The sequence below is a fragment of the Eubalaena glacialis genome, chromosome 17 (genome assembly GCF_028564815.1).
Source record: "Eubalaena glacialis isolate mEubGla1 chromosome 17, mEubGla1.1.hap2.+ XY, whole genome shotgun sequence".
In the NCBI taxonomy this organism is placed as follows: Eukaryota; Metazoa; Chordata; class Mammalia; order Artiodactyla; family Balaenidae; genus Eubalaena; species Eubalaena glacialis.
This window is the reverse complement of record NC_083732.1, coordinates 81,990,886-82,005,602: the sequence shown is the minus strand read 5'-3', so window position 1 is coordinate 82,005,602 and position 14,717 is coordinate 81,990,886. Positions and strand designations below refer to the sequence as shown.

The window sequence follows — 14,717 nt, the reverse complement described above, 5'->3', positions numbered from 1 at the left end:
GAAGGTCAGTCATGTGAGTAGGGTGTAGGTGAAGCAGCCCTGGTCGGGCAGGGGATGGACAGAGAGCAAGAGTGCAGCCATCTTGAGCGGCCTGAGCATGCGGTGTTGTTGTGGTACTCTTGGTATGATCAAATTCTTACCTTTGAACTTCTTTTAAAAGTTTATTAACTAATTTACTTTTCACTTAAATTCTTCTTGAATACATTTTCTCTTTGTGTGTGTGTGTATGTGTGTACACTGGAAGGTTAGTTGCCTGTGTAATTTAATTTTAAAAAGTATTTCTTAAGACGTTAATTAGACTTAGACTGTTAATATGAGAAAATTTCTTCAAAAGTTTTCCATTGAGAACCCCAAGTCCTTCCTCTCCTCTTTGTCCAAGTCTATAAAATTTGAGACTTCCAGAATCTTAGTTTCTCTCTAATGATTTCCATTCAGGTTTAACCTTCACAATTCATTTTAAGTTGAGAGATGCTTGAAATGGTTTAATTAAACCTTTACCTGAGTAGTAATTGATTTATTATTTTGGTCTCCCTTTATAACATGAAGTTTCCTAAATCCTCTGGTTTATTTTATAGCCTTTTAATCTCTTTTGCTCGTGTTGGAAAAGGTCTGCAGAAGAGCCTTTTATTTTTCTCCCTTCTTGCTAATCAAATCTCTGGCTCTGGTCCAAGAAAAAAATTCCCTAATGGACCAAGTTCATTCTTCCTCTTGTATGTATGTATGAGTGTGTAAAAGAGAATGTGTGCGTGTGAGTGTGTGTATCTGTGAGTGTGTGTTAGTGATAGGTGAGTGCGTGCGCGCTGGGTGAGTGTGTGTGGTGGGTGAGTACGTGTGCGGTGGGTGAGTGCGTGTGCAGTGGGTGAGTGCATGTGCGCTGGGTGAGTGTGTGTGCGCTGGGTGAGTGTGTGTGCGCACACTTGTTCATCCTGATGGAGGCGGGGACACTGGGCTTACCTGAGCAGGAATTTACGTGGGTCTGCTGAGAGCCGGGTTTTGGTTCTTCCATCATCTTCCCCTTTCATACTTTTAATAGGAACTCTTCTTTTCTCCTTTTTCTCTCTTCCTTCTCTCCCCTTCCCCTTCCCTCCTTCTTAATTTATTCCTTAATTGCACCTGCTGTATGCCTGGGTGCTGTGCTAGGTGCTGGGAGCACAGAGCAGGCCCAGGCACTGTTCCTGCTGGTTCTGCCTCCTGGCTGGTGGGTGGCATTTGGACAAAGAGGCGGTTTCAGTGCAGTGGGGAAGGTGCTTCTCTGGGATTAGGTTTGGGCTGCTAAAGAGGCGGGACACGTGGTCTAGTTGGAGGGTGAAAGGAGGCTTCCCAAGGGAGGTTGGCGTCTAAATTTAAATCTCTGTGTTGTCTCTTCTGGGCACTTGCCACGAATAAAGTCACTCTGAGTGTGTAGGCATCTTGGACTCACTGTCCCAGGAGCCGCTGAACCCCGAGCCCTCTCATCTGCTCTGGCAGGCAGCCTGGGGGCAACGGGCTCCGATGGACTCAGGTTTCAGTGCTGGAGCTTTCATGGGATGCCGCGGCTGCGCTGGCGCACCTGCTGCTTTTGTGGGGATTACAAAAAGGTGCCTCCATCCTGGGCCGATGAGTTAGTAATGGGTGTTCTTTCTGGGTGAACAAGGATAGAGTGTGCTCAGGGCTGATGCAGGCAGTGCAGGGCGCTCCGCCTGCTGGTGGAGCCTGGCCTGGGACAGGGACAGGCCCCCGCCTGCCCTCTGTGGCCCTCACGCAGGGGTCAGCCTGCACCACAGCCGTGGAGGGGCTGCTGATGGCTTAGGCAAGTGGCTTTTGTTATCTGTTAAAGGGAGATAAGATATTAGCCTTTTTAAAACCGGATTCTGAGACAAATGCATGTTAGTACCTAACATCTTAGAACCTGGTGTGTGCACGGTGCCCTTCTAGCCCTCCCACCCCCCGTGTATCCATCTGCTGTTCAGGTCGGGAGTCGGGTCACACTGAAGCTTGTGGCTGGGTGAACTATCATCGTTTTCCTGCAGAACTCAGAGTAGAGGTCAAAATGCGCTATTTCTGTGCTCCGATATTAACCTAACTGGCGTGGATGTGAGGTTCACGGACTGAGGCAAACAGATCTGGGTTCAAATCCTAGCTCGGCTACTTCTGGGTCTTGGGGCAGAGTGATTCATTTTCTTTTTTTTTTTCAGTTTTTTAAGAAAAATTAATTTATTTTTGGCTGCATTAGGTCTTCGTTGCTGCGCGCGGGCTTTCTCTAGTTGCAGCGAGTGGGGGCTACTCTTCGTTGCGGTGCGTGGGCTTCTCATTGCAGTGGCTTCTCTTGTTGCGGAACATGGGTTCTAGGTGCGCGGGCTCAGTCGTTGTGGCACGCAGCTCAGTAGTTGTGGCTCGCAGGCTCTAGAGCACAGGCTCAGTAGTTGTGGTACATGGGCTTAGTTGCTCTGCGGCATGTGGGATCTTCCTGGACCAGGGCTTGAACCCGCGTCCCCTGCATTGGCAGGTGGATTCTTAACCACTGCGCCACCAGGGAAGTCCTGATTAATTTTCTTAAGCCTCAGTGTCCTCTGTAGAATGGGAAATCCTCAGGGATTTGCTGGGGCAATGCATGTGAAGGGCTTAGCATGTGCCTGAGATGTACGTGCCTAGTGATTATTAATTGTTGCTGTTATTTATGTGGCATTTCCACATTATTGCTGCTAAAACCACAGGGAGCAGTCTTGGGGTGCCCTCTGCCTCCCTGGAGCCTTGCATTATAGGGCAGGCTGCAGCCTGTCCTGTAAAGGGGTGCTACATCCCTCTAAACCTAAATGCCCCTAAAAGCCCCACGGTCCCTTGTTTCTGACATCATTCACTGTCTCTCTGTTGCTGCCTGGGCTCCTGGGAACTAAATGTCGGGGAGGCTGACTGTCAGGGCCTGGCAGTGTTAGTGGTTCAGGATATTCCTAAATTCTCGAGTTGGCGTGACTGGAGGTTGAGCTGCAAAGTGGGAGTTGGAAGGCTGGCTTTATCCTTGGTCTTAGGCAGAGTGGAATTTATACACCTCTAATTCTATATTGGCTTTCTCGGTGTGTGAGATGCTTTAAAATGAAGAAATCGAGGAAAAAGTGCCTTAATGAACAAGAATGGGTGTATGTCGAGGAATCACACGATCTAACAGTGGACGGACTGGGAAGGTAATAGTGTCTTCAGAGAGACAGTCCAAGTCAGAATACTCATGCCTGTAGCCATAATCATAAGCAGTCGCCATATATCGATCACCTCCCAAGTGCTGTGCTCAGCATTTTAATGGACTGCTTTTTATTAATAGTGACTCCATAAAATAGAGGCAGTTTTGTGTTTATTTTTCATGTTAGAAACTGAGGCTGGTGGGGATTTGAACTTAGGTCTGCCTGACTCCCAGCTGCTGTTCTCTGCAGTGCACCTCTTGGCTCCACTACCATGTCCAGAACTGACCCGAGGGCCACAAGACTCAGCAGAAAGATCTGGGCGGCGAAGAAGGAACCCAGATCCTGGGTCTGCCAGCTCAGTGGAAGTTTCTGGAAAATGTGCCAAGTCCCTTCAACCTTTGGGTCGGTCCTTCATTTCTTTTCCTATTGAGGAGTTAGATTTGCTACATTCATCTCTGAAGGTTTTTATGAGGATAAAATGTGATAATAGCTGGGAAAGTGCCTCACAAACTTAAGTGATGTACAAATAAAGGGCTTCTGTTATTAGATTTTTGATAATGTTGAGTTTTTTTTCATAATGCTCATGTCGTCTTTTGATTAAATTTAAAAACCTTGGGCTGATTCTTTCCATCCCTTGCTAGGTCGGGCCTTGGATCTACAAGGATAATTTTCTGCCTGTGAGGAAGTTGTCCCCAGTAATGGATTTGGGATGGGGTCGAGATGCACCGTGGCTTGCCCCTTTCTTCCTGTTGGAAACTTGGGACCTAGGAAATGCCTTGTTTTCGAAATGCATCTTTTCCTATTATTAAGCGGCTGATCAACGTGTATTTCTGTATTAAGTATCTACTACATCTCCAGCTCTGCCCGAGATCCTGTGGGACCTCAGGGTGTATGATGGAAGGTGGGGGGAGAGAAACACAGTCAGGAAATGGTGTGGGTGAGCTTGCACACGTGTGTGCCTTACACGCAACTGCGAGACCAGCCAGGGGCGGCCGAGCTGCCTCACAGAGGAGGTACTGAGATGTGAACTGGGCCTGGAGTTAGGGTCTGCCCTGGAGTTAGGGTTCTGATTAGGGTGCAAGAGGGCGAACAGCACAGGGAAGTAAAAAAGAGGCAGGTGTTCCCTCTGCATATTTAGGGAGGCCTAGAACACTGCCCTGAGTGGTTGAGAGAGCGAGCGAGCACGTGTGCACGTGTGTGTGCTTCTGTGTGTTTGTGCATGCGTGCGCACATGTGTAGGGTGAACTGTGTGATAAAGGGCCTGGAAAGTCAGGTCTCAGAGTCGTGGGGCAAAGTCCTCAAGAACGATGGAAAGTTCTAGAGCAAGGGAGTGGCAGTGAGTGGCATTTTCCTCCTCTAGGTCAAGGGGGAGCCGCCCTTGGCACTGCAGCTCAGTGGAAACTCTGCTCCCCAGGGAGCTCCCCTCTCTCAGCGCCTCCCCCATGCTGGTGCCTGGTCCCTCTGAGCTCTTGGGGACCCCATGTCAGAGCAGCCTTCTCTGTCCAGAGCCCTCATTGTCACGCTGCTCTTTCCCTGCAGACTTGGCTCCAGAACCTTCCTGCCCTCCTCTCCCGTCCCATGGCTTTCCTGTCTGATTTGGGAGCACAAGTGACCCACTTAAGGGGTCCTCACGGTGGTAGCAGTGGGCACTGTGGCTGACGTTTCCTGGGCAGAACCGTAGCCTTGGGGAGAGCAGGAGGGACCTTGAACGGATCATAATTCCGCAGATGACATTCCCTCAAGATGGTGCTAGAACCTAGGACCCTTCCTTTGCCCTGATGTTCAGATGCAAAGAGGGCTGCTGACATGCCGTGCCTTAGCCAGACAGGTGGCTCTCCAAAGATGGCCCGGCGGCCAGGCTGTGCTGGCCCCCTGCTTGGCCTCCTCTGGGTACCCCTCAAGTCACATCACCTAAGACACACCACTCCACCTTCACACAACGGCACGAGGCCCCCTGACCCCATTCACCCATCTTAATTCCCACCTTCCCTTGGAGACAAGTGCCTTAACAATGAATGCTAATTAAGAAGAAATACAAGATGAAAAATGATTTGAAACTTACTCTAAAGCAGCTCTGATCATGACATTTAAATCATTTGGTTTCTAGGAAACTTGAAAAATATTGTCTTTAGTCCTATAATTGGTGGCTTTAGATTGTAATTATTTTTTCTCTTTTTCATCAGAACAATTTGCATCTAATAATTATGATGCCTTGAAATAGTCTGAATAGTTGTGTAACTCATTAAGAACATGAAAAGCCAAGCAGCCTTTGAGAACGCTTTGCAAAGAAGTCCTTAGCAAGTTTCTGAGAACTGGATTTCATTGGAGATGGTGGTTCATAAGGAGCCTGGTTTGTGAACTGGGGGCTGATGGTCACAACTTAAAATCCTCCCCGGGACTTCCCTGGCGGTCCAGTGGTTAGGACTCCACGCTTCCACTGCAGGGGGCATAGGTTTGATCCCTGGTCGGGGAGCTAAGATCCCACAGGCTGCTCGGCCAAAACAAAAACAAAAACAAAAACAAAAACATCCTGCCCACCTTACAGAAGAAGCACGTGCAAAGGTTCTGATAAAGTGATATTCTTAAATCACATTATTACAAAATTGATTATACAATAGCATAGAGGTGCAGAGATATTAGCACTAATGATTGTTTGCAGCTGTTCATTTCTGGAACTGCTTCAGACTTTCCTTTTTTAATAAAACGTGGAACCAAACATATTTCCACACTTGGAAATTGAGTGCATGCCCTGCACTGTCGCCTCCTGTGACTACATGGTGTCCTCTTGCTTCCTTCGTAGAGTTTTCGGTCATGAAGAGGAAGAGAGGCAGGCCAAAGGGGTCCACGAAGAAGGCCAGCCCCGAAGAGGAACTGGCGGAAAACAACGTTATTCCCAGCGGGGACAGCCTGCGGGCCCCGGAGGGAGGGGGCAGCCTGGCTCCCAGCAGCCTGGAGTGCAGCAAGTGCTGCCGGAAGTTCTCCAACCCACGCCAGCTGAGGAAGCATATCTGCATCATCGTGCTGAACCTGGGCGAGGAGGAGGGAGAGGCAGGTAAGTGCTGCCCGAGGGCCGACCGCGTCACTTTCTGATAACTCACACGGATGTAACTACTCACATCTGTTTTTACTGGTTCACTTGTTACTTGGAAATCGCACATATTTATACATGTCTCGCCTATCTGGAAAGTGCTCGTTTTTGCAATGATTACTGACTGTTACTGTTCGTCATCTTGGAATCGAGTGTATCATCTGGTAGCTGATGCCCACAGAGCGCAGGTCACGGGGGTACTTGAGTAGATGCTTGCGGGGGGTTGCAGAGAGGGTAAGACAGTGTCTGTGCTCTCGAGCTTATGTTCGGGGTAAGACGATGGGCTTTTAAAATGCAAAGTGTTACAGGATAATAAATCAGGAGTTGAGAAAGTGTTCTGATGGGAATTCCGGACTGAGCCTGGTGTCGCAGTTTGGGTGGCATTTAGAGTAAAGGAGGGAGGGTGTCTCAGTGGACGAGTGGGACCGTGTGAGCAGGAGAGCAGACACTGGGATGCTTGAGGCCCCTGTGAGTGACCTTGATGGCCTGGATTGTGGCAGGCATTCTTGAAGAACGTGAAGAATACCAGGTGCTTCCTCCAGGTAAGTACTTAGCAAGGCTTCAGCTCTGAAGTAACTTCTAAAAGAGGCCGAAGGACGTGTGAGTGTGAGCGGGGAACATCTCCTAGACGACTTTCTAGGAGGACTGAAATGGCAAGATTGCACCGGAGAGCTGAGGGCCTCTGCTGTCGTGCTGTTGTTGTTGTTTGATTCTTGCACCATTTTTGAAGTTTTCAAACCACGTCTGAGAATTTAGGAAGTTCTTACTGTGTTTTGTACCACGCTAAGCATGCAGTTCTGGTTACGGATTTGGGCTTTGGACTATGGCTGCCTGGGTTTGAATCCTAGCTCTAGTACTTACTAACTTCATTCTGCTTTACTTTCCTCATCTGTAAAATGGGAATAAAAACAGCACTAGCTAATATGATTACTTTGAGGATTCAATGAGACAGGACTTTGTACATTGCTTAGAACAGTACTTGCCATTTCAAAAGCACCCCATAAGACTGACACGTGCGCACTGCTATATTTAAAATGGGTAACCAACAAGGACCTGCTGTGTAACACAGGGAACTCTGCTCAATGTTACGTGGCAGCCTGGATGGGAGGGGAGTTTGGTGGAGAACGGATACAGGTAATGTACGGCTGAGTCGCTTGGCTGTGCGCCTGAAACTATCACAACATTATTAATCGGCTATACTCCAATATAAAATAAAAAGTTAAAAAAAAACACCCCATAAATGTTCGCTGTTACTGTAACTCATAGCCATATGGACACAGTGCTATTGCTGTCCTTCCTGTTTTATAGATAAGAGCGTTCAGACACTGAGACATTAAGCAATTTGTCCGGGGTTCTTTAGCTAGAAAGGGATCCTGGCCTTTGAACCCAGACTGTCTGACTCTGAACCCCAATTCTTAAGTCCTAGAAACACCTCCCAACAGTAGAGCAAGACCCTTGGTGTGTAAAATCCTAGCACAGATTGGGTGAATTATTGAGGTAAGACATCACCTAGTATTTATCAAACATCTAGGTTGGTGGCCAAGGCTCATTGCCAACACCTGTGCAAGTTGTAGAAAACACAAAATGTTGTTCTTTCCTTTAAAGAACTGCTCTCAAGGTGACCACGTGAACTCTTACTAGGCTGCAGGGGCTGATGCAAATAAGGGACACGGATTCAAACAGGATAAGGCAGTGGGCTGGCAGCCGTCCCAAGATGGAGCGTGACTACTCGCCGTGTGAGAGACGGGGCAGGAGCACGGTGGTTTCGGAGGAAGCAGCGTCTTGCTTCAGAGCCTAATGTCCTTTCGGCAAATACACAGAGTTTTAGCAATAAGGTGGCCGATGGCGGAAGGGTTAGGAGGCCACGGCCCTGCACCTGAGGCGCTCATCTCCAGGGGATTCGTTCCCTCCGGCCCTGGTCATGCCGTTGCTCCCCTCCTCTCTCCACCCACGCCCCCCGCCCTCTGAGTGTGTTGCACGCGCACACATACGCACCCCGCCCCGGCCTCTGCTCTCTTTTTCTCGCACAAATACTCAGTGGTTGTCTCGTTTTAACCGGAGGGGCCAGATCTAGCCATCAGGGCAGCTCTGCTTGGACTGGCCCCAGTCCTTCTGAGAACCCAAGTCTCTCTGTTCATTCAGGGCTGTCTCGTTGAGAGTCTGTTTTGGTTTTGTGCCTTCACACGGCTGGCTTGTCCTGTCCGTCGCCCTCTGAGAGACTCCTGGGCTTTCTGCACAGTTGTGGTTAGAAATCAGGGATATCCCTCTTTGGCAACACCGAACATTCTGGCTGCTTCTTCCTCCGGGCCTTAGGCCTAGATCTAACTTGGAGGGCGCGTGAGAAGTTCAGCCTGGTCCGTGGGTGTTCCCCCAGGCTGTGCTGCCCTCGGGGGTTTCTTCCCGAAACACACTTCTGCAGTGTCTCCCCTTCACAGGAAAGTGCAAACTCTTCACCTGGGTATTCACGGCCCTCACCGAAAGGATCTTTCATGGAGCTCTGCGGCGTCACTTTTCCACGCCATATAGTATTCCGTTGTTCATGCCAACCACGGTACATTTGGTGAAATTTAGGTTATTTCCATATTTTTTTGTTATAAATATTACTCTAATAAACATTCCCTTATGTATATGTATGCGTTTGTGTATGTGTATATAGGTTTATGTGTGGATTATTATTTGTTATTTTTGTAGGATAAATTCCTAAAAGTAGAACCACTGGGCCAGAAAGTGTATTACATATAGCCAAATTGCCCCCTAGAAAGCTCACACCAGTTTAGATTCCAAAAGTATCCAAGAGTACCAATTGGATATTATCATTATTATTTGTTTTCTTTTTTAATACCTGGAATGATATAAAAAATACTAAGAAGAAAGTAAAAATAATCCAAAATTTCACTGCCTAGGTATAATGTCTATTACACTGTGTATAAAAGTGAAGAAAGATCTTTCTCACTTCTATATATGTTCATATACATTTTTCAGAGATTAGGTCATATATAACGTTCTGTGATCTTTTCTCACTCACTAATGGAGCAGATAAATTTTTCATGTCAATATTTTTTCTTTAACAAGCTGTTTTGTAGCACATTCTATGTTGCAGATACTGTTCTCAGTATCTTACAACTATTATCAATAGCTCATTTCATTATCATGGCAACGTCATAGGCACTATTATTATTCCCATTTTATAGACCAGGAAACTGAGACACAGAGAAGTTCAGGAGTTTGCTAACATCACACAGCCCATAAGGGGTGGAGCTGGACTCTGAATGCACACCTTCTGGCTGCAGGGTCTGTGCTTTTGATTGCGATGCTCTGCTTTCTGACTGAAAACAGTCAGTAAATGTAGATTTTTGTCATTTTTAAAGGCCACGCAGCATTTCATTGTGTGCATGGGCCATAGGTTTTCCTTCATTGGTCTCCAGTTGATTGACACTGAATATTGTTTTAAATTTTTCTCCCTGATTAAAAACAAACAAACAAACAAAAAGCTACCCGGGTGTACAATCGAGCATGCATTTTTATTTTATTATTGCTATATTTGCACTTGTGTCTTTATTATCTTAGGAATAAATACCTAGTAATGTAATTCTCGGGTTAATAGGACATCTTTTAGGTCACATATTTTATGATTCCATGTACATGTAATATTCAGAAGAGATAAATCCATAGAGACAGAAAACTGTTGGTGGTTACCAGGGGCTGGAAGAGAGCGGAGAATGGGGAGAAACTGCTTAATGGGTACAGGTTTTATTTTGAATGATGGAAAAGTTTTGGAACTAGATAAAGATGGCGGTCGCACAACATTATGAATGTTCTAAATGTCCCTGGATTATTCACTCAAAATGGTTAATTTTATGTTATGCGAGTTTTATCTGAATAAATCATATGAAAACTTTAGTTGATAAAATAACAATAAAACTATTTGAACAAAGCAAACAAACAAAAAATAGGGCATCTTTTGCATTTTGACACATACGCATGTTGTCAAGCTACCCGGTAGACTGTGTCTATCAGTTATTTTTCCGACGTTGGCTGTGTCCTCATATCCGCCTTTACCCTCTTTATCCTGGGTTGTGTCAGTCTTTATCCTGTTAATCTCTAATGTGAACAATTTTCTTTAATTATTTTAATTTGCCTCTATTTGGTCACTTATGGACTCTCTCATTGCAGTTATTAGGGGTTTTTGTTTTGTGTGTAATTTGGGGCATTTCTCGCTCACGCCCTTTACTTGTTACACTTTTAGATCACCATATATTCTGAAAATATTTTCCAGTTTTATCATTTGTCTTTTAATTTCGTTTGTAGAATTGCTTTCTTTCTTCTTTTGCATTTTACTGTAGTTTTAAATATCAGCATTGTCACTACTGTCAAATATTTCTTTTAAATTTCTTGCCCTTTTTATCATAGCTTAGAACACTTACCTATACCCCAAAATAATAAACAACCTTCTATATATTCCTCTGTTATTTGTATGGTTTCATTTTTTATCTATATCTTTGATCCTTCTGGAAATTGTATTTCTGTGAAAGTTGTGAAGTAAGACAGTTATATATATTTGATCAATAACTATGGGCAAAGGAATGATCTTCGTAAGTACAATTTGAGAAAGTAATAAGGGTCTGCTTCCAAGTCTAAGAAACACTTTAAAAAATAAAGCTTCATATTTTGAAACAATTATTGGAATAATAGGAAGTTGCAAAGATAGTACAGAAAGGTCTCACGTACCCTTTACCCTCTTCCCCCCAGTGGTGACGTCTTACATAACTACAGCACAATGTCAAGTTCAGGACCTTGACAGTGAGGTACTGTGTGCATCGTTCATCATTCATCGCACGTGTAGGTTTGTGTAGCCACCACGGCAGTTGGGAGACAGGACCGTTAGTCACCACAGACGTCTCCCTTGTATTCCCACTTTATAGTCACCCTGCAACGACTGATCGCCAACCCTGTGATTTTGTCATTTCGAGAATGTTACACCAACTGAATCACACAATCTGTGACCTTCTAAGATTGGCTCAGAAAACCCGCTTTTCAAACCAATTTCATAATTTTATAATTGAGGAAGTTGAGGTCCAGAAGTGATGATTATCCAGAGTCACACAGCTCCTCGGAGGTAGGGCTGGGTACCATCCCATGTGTCCCCACTCCTACCCTGTGGCTGGCCCAGCTCTACCCCGTTTGTGTCTTAAAACCAGTCTCATTTCTACTTCGTGGATGTTGATTTTGTTCATTTCAGTATACCTCTCTCAGCTTTTTCTCTAACCTCATGGGAAATGAAAGTTCCATCCTGTATGGTCCTGATGTTTATTTCCTATTCTGTAATTAATTAGGCAGTCTTTTCAGCAGTGGCAGACAGGCACAGTCCTTTCTAATACGATTATCACTTCCTCCCGTGCTAAGCTGTATAGAAAACGGCCTCCTAGTCCATTGATCTGGATGACCTAAGTGCACTTTAATTTAACAGATACCAAATGGAAAGGTAGAAGCTCTGGGTGTTTTCCCTTTCTGGCCACTGCTGAAGCTTCTAAAATATGCAGAAATGACCTTACGCCCAGCTGCCCCGTGGCTGACGTCCCTGTGATGATTGCTCCACGTTCCTTAGTTTGCCAAGCACAATATTACAGTTTGGAAAATTCTTGCGTAATTGTTTTAATTCATGCTCTGTAAAGAGCAGTTTAGTGACATTTCAAAGAATTGACCTTGACTCTTTCGCTTGTTAAAACAATTAGAAGAAAACAAAATAAGCTTTTTCCCTACACTGAACCATGGCAGGTTAAAATAATATTTTTGATATATATTCAACATTTATTTATTTTATTCTGCATTTGAATATTAAAAGAAACCGGGAGAAGAGATTTTTTTTTCCAATGACATTATGTGGAACAGCTGGTGTTTTTGAAAAACATTTTGCAGCCTACAGAAATCAATATGTCAAGTTTATAAAAGTGACTTCTGAACCTTTCTAAGCTTGTTATTTCTGGGGTCATTTTATGCAAGGAGAGTTGCAAAAATTTGCTCTTATTCTTGTTAAATCCTCCTTAAAGAAGACAAGGCATTTATTTTTTATTTATTTATTTTTAAATTAATTTTTAAAATAAATTTATTTATTTATTTTTGGCTGCGTTGGGTCTTCGTTGCTCCACGTGGGCTTTCTCTAGTTGCAGTGAGCGGGGGCTACTCTTCGTTGTGGTGCGCGGGCTTCTCATTGCGGTGGCTTCTCTTGTTGCGGAGCACCGGCTCTAGGCGCGCGGGCTTCAGTAGTTGTGGCTCGCAGGGCTCTAGGCACGCGGGCTTCAGTAGTTGTGGCTCGCAGGGCTCTAGGTGTGCGGGCTTCAGTAGTTGTGGCTCGCAGGGCTCTAGAGCGCAGGCTCAGTAGTTGTGGCTCACGGGCTTAGTTGCTCCACGGCATGTGGGATCTTCCCGGACCAGGGCTTGAACCCGTGTCCCCTGCATTGGCAGGCGGCTTCTTAACCACTACGCCACCAGGGAAGTCCCCAAGGCATTTATTTTAAGATCTTATTTAAGATGCACCTATAATCTTCATGAGGATTTTTTACAGCAATATTTCAAGTGTCTTCTACTGTATTTGTGTTAGCAAAACAGCTGACTTGATAAGTAGCTTCTGTGATCGAAAACTGTTTTGAGTGAGTCGGGTTTGCAAATTTGCAGGTGGAAAGGTAGAGCAGTGTCAGTCTCTGAGTAGAACACTTTTCTCTGTGGAAAGATGTAGAATGGTAAAGTCTGTTTCCTCTCGCTGCCTTGTGAACCCTGTTTTATCTCTGTGCTAATCAGGGGAATGCAAAGTGCAGTGGCCTCCAAGCATACATGGTCCTCAGCATGCTTGGAAATGTGGGACTTTGGGACAGTTAGTGTCACCTTTCAGTGACCCCCCCCCTCGTCCCACTTTCCTCCTGTCTCTCCAGCTCCTCCTGCCCCACCTGCTTCGTGAGCTTGGGCCCTTCTGTTTAGCCCTTAACTGTCGCGGGTTCTGTCGGTGTGGGCCAGGGTAGGCCCTTATAACCAGCCTCCCCCATCGCGGTGGCCACACAGAACCAAGCTTTCCTTCTTGTTCTACTGCAGATTCTCAGGAGGCTCTGCTCACCCAGGGACCCAGGCAGAGAGAGCAGTCAGCATCCTGAACACAGCTGGTCACTGGGCAGGAGGGGAGGAGAGCCTGAGGGTTTCATGTCAGCCCAGAAGTGACCTCTGTCATTCCTGCCCCTGCAGTTCATTAGCCAGAACTGATCTCCCCCAATGTCAAGGGCCCAGGGAGAGTGACCCTGCCGTGCCCAGGGTGGGGGAGGACTGGAAAAGTTTGGTGGCTGTCACTAGTGGCAACCGCATGGCTCCTACCATTTCCATGGATTTGCCCACAGCTGTGGTCTGGGGACCTGCAGATGTCCTCCTTGCCCCGACCATGTCCTGAGCTCAAGGCCTGTGTCTCAGTCTGGGGTCCCACAGGCTCCTTATAAATGTTCCCCTGATCTTCTGTCCTGGTGACTGGCCACCCCATCCATGTGTCTCATCCAGAAACCTCTCCCTCACCTGTCACATCCGGCCACGTGCCACAGTCAGCTGACTTTTCCTGCTAAATATTCCTCTGATTCTTCTCTGCATCTCTGCTGCCATTCTTGTGGGTCAGGCTCCATCGTCTCCTACATGGACTCTTATAAGAAGTCTGGTCTGCCCTCCCGCTCTGATCCATGCTCGATGTGCATCAGTGATCTGCAAATATATCCCCAATAAATATTTACTTATTTACTAATAAGTTGCTTTTTTTTTTTTTTTTTTTGGGCACTAAGGAGGCTTGGTTTCTTTTTTTTAAATTTTATTTATTTATTTATTTATTTATGGCTGTGTTGGGTCTTAGTTTCTGTGCGAGGGCTTTCTCTAGTTGCGGCGAGCGGGGGCCACTCTTCATTGCGGTGCGCGGGCCTTTCACTATCGCGGCCTCTCTTGTTGCGGAGCACAGGCTCCAGACGCGCAGGCTCAGTAGTTGTGGCTCACGGGCCCAGCTGCTCCGCGGCATGTGGGATCTTCCCAGACCAGGGCTCGAACCCGTGTCCCCTGCATTGGCAGGCAGATTCTCAACCACTGCGCCACCAGGGAAGCCCAAAGTTGCATTTTTAAAATTTAATAATCAGGACTTCCCTGGCGGTCCAGTGGTTAAGACTCCGCGCTTCCACTGCAGGGGGCGCGGGTTCAATCCCTGGTCGGGGGACTAAGATCCCACATGCTGTGTGGTGTGGCCAAAAATTTAAAAATAAAAATAAAAATAATTTCAAAAAATTTAGTAAGTATCGATGGAGCTCTTAATATGGGTCTATTCTGAGTGTCTTGCAAGTATTAATTTATTTTCTCTTCACAAAAATCCTACCAGATGGTTACTGTTTTTATCCTCATTTCACAAACTAGGAAACTGAGGCAAGGATGCTGTTCAGTGTGACACGGTAGGAAGCGGTGGACCCGGGATG

At 46.1% G+C, this 14,717-nt stretch overlaps 1 protein-coding gene across 19 annotated transcripts in view; it reads left to right on the top strand.

Annotated features, from left to right (window-relative positions):
* Window positions 1-14,717, top strand: part of ZFAT (zinc finger and AT-hook domain containing) — a 452,145-nt gene that overhangs the window by 125,931 nt on the left and 311,497 nt on the right. For 15 of the 19 annotated variants that reach the window (XR_009697705.1, XM_061172112.1, XM_061172111.1 and 12 more), the window contains 2 exons: window positions 3,402-3,554; window positions 5,953-6,204. Coding sequence is in view for 18 of the 19 variants with exons in the window: in XM_061172112.1 (XP_061028095.1) it covers window positions 3,402-3,554; window positions 5,953-6,204 (405 nt within the window). In the remaining variant the exon portion in view is untranslated. Of the gene's footprint in view, window positions 1-19; window positions 123-3,401; window positions 3,555-5,952; window positions 6,205-14,717 lie in introns of those variants that run through there. The other 4 variants (XM_061172119.1, XM_061172118.1, XM_061172120.1 and 1 more) reach the window with 4 other exon arrangements.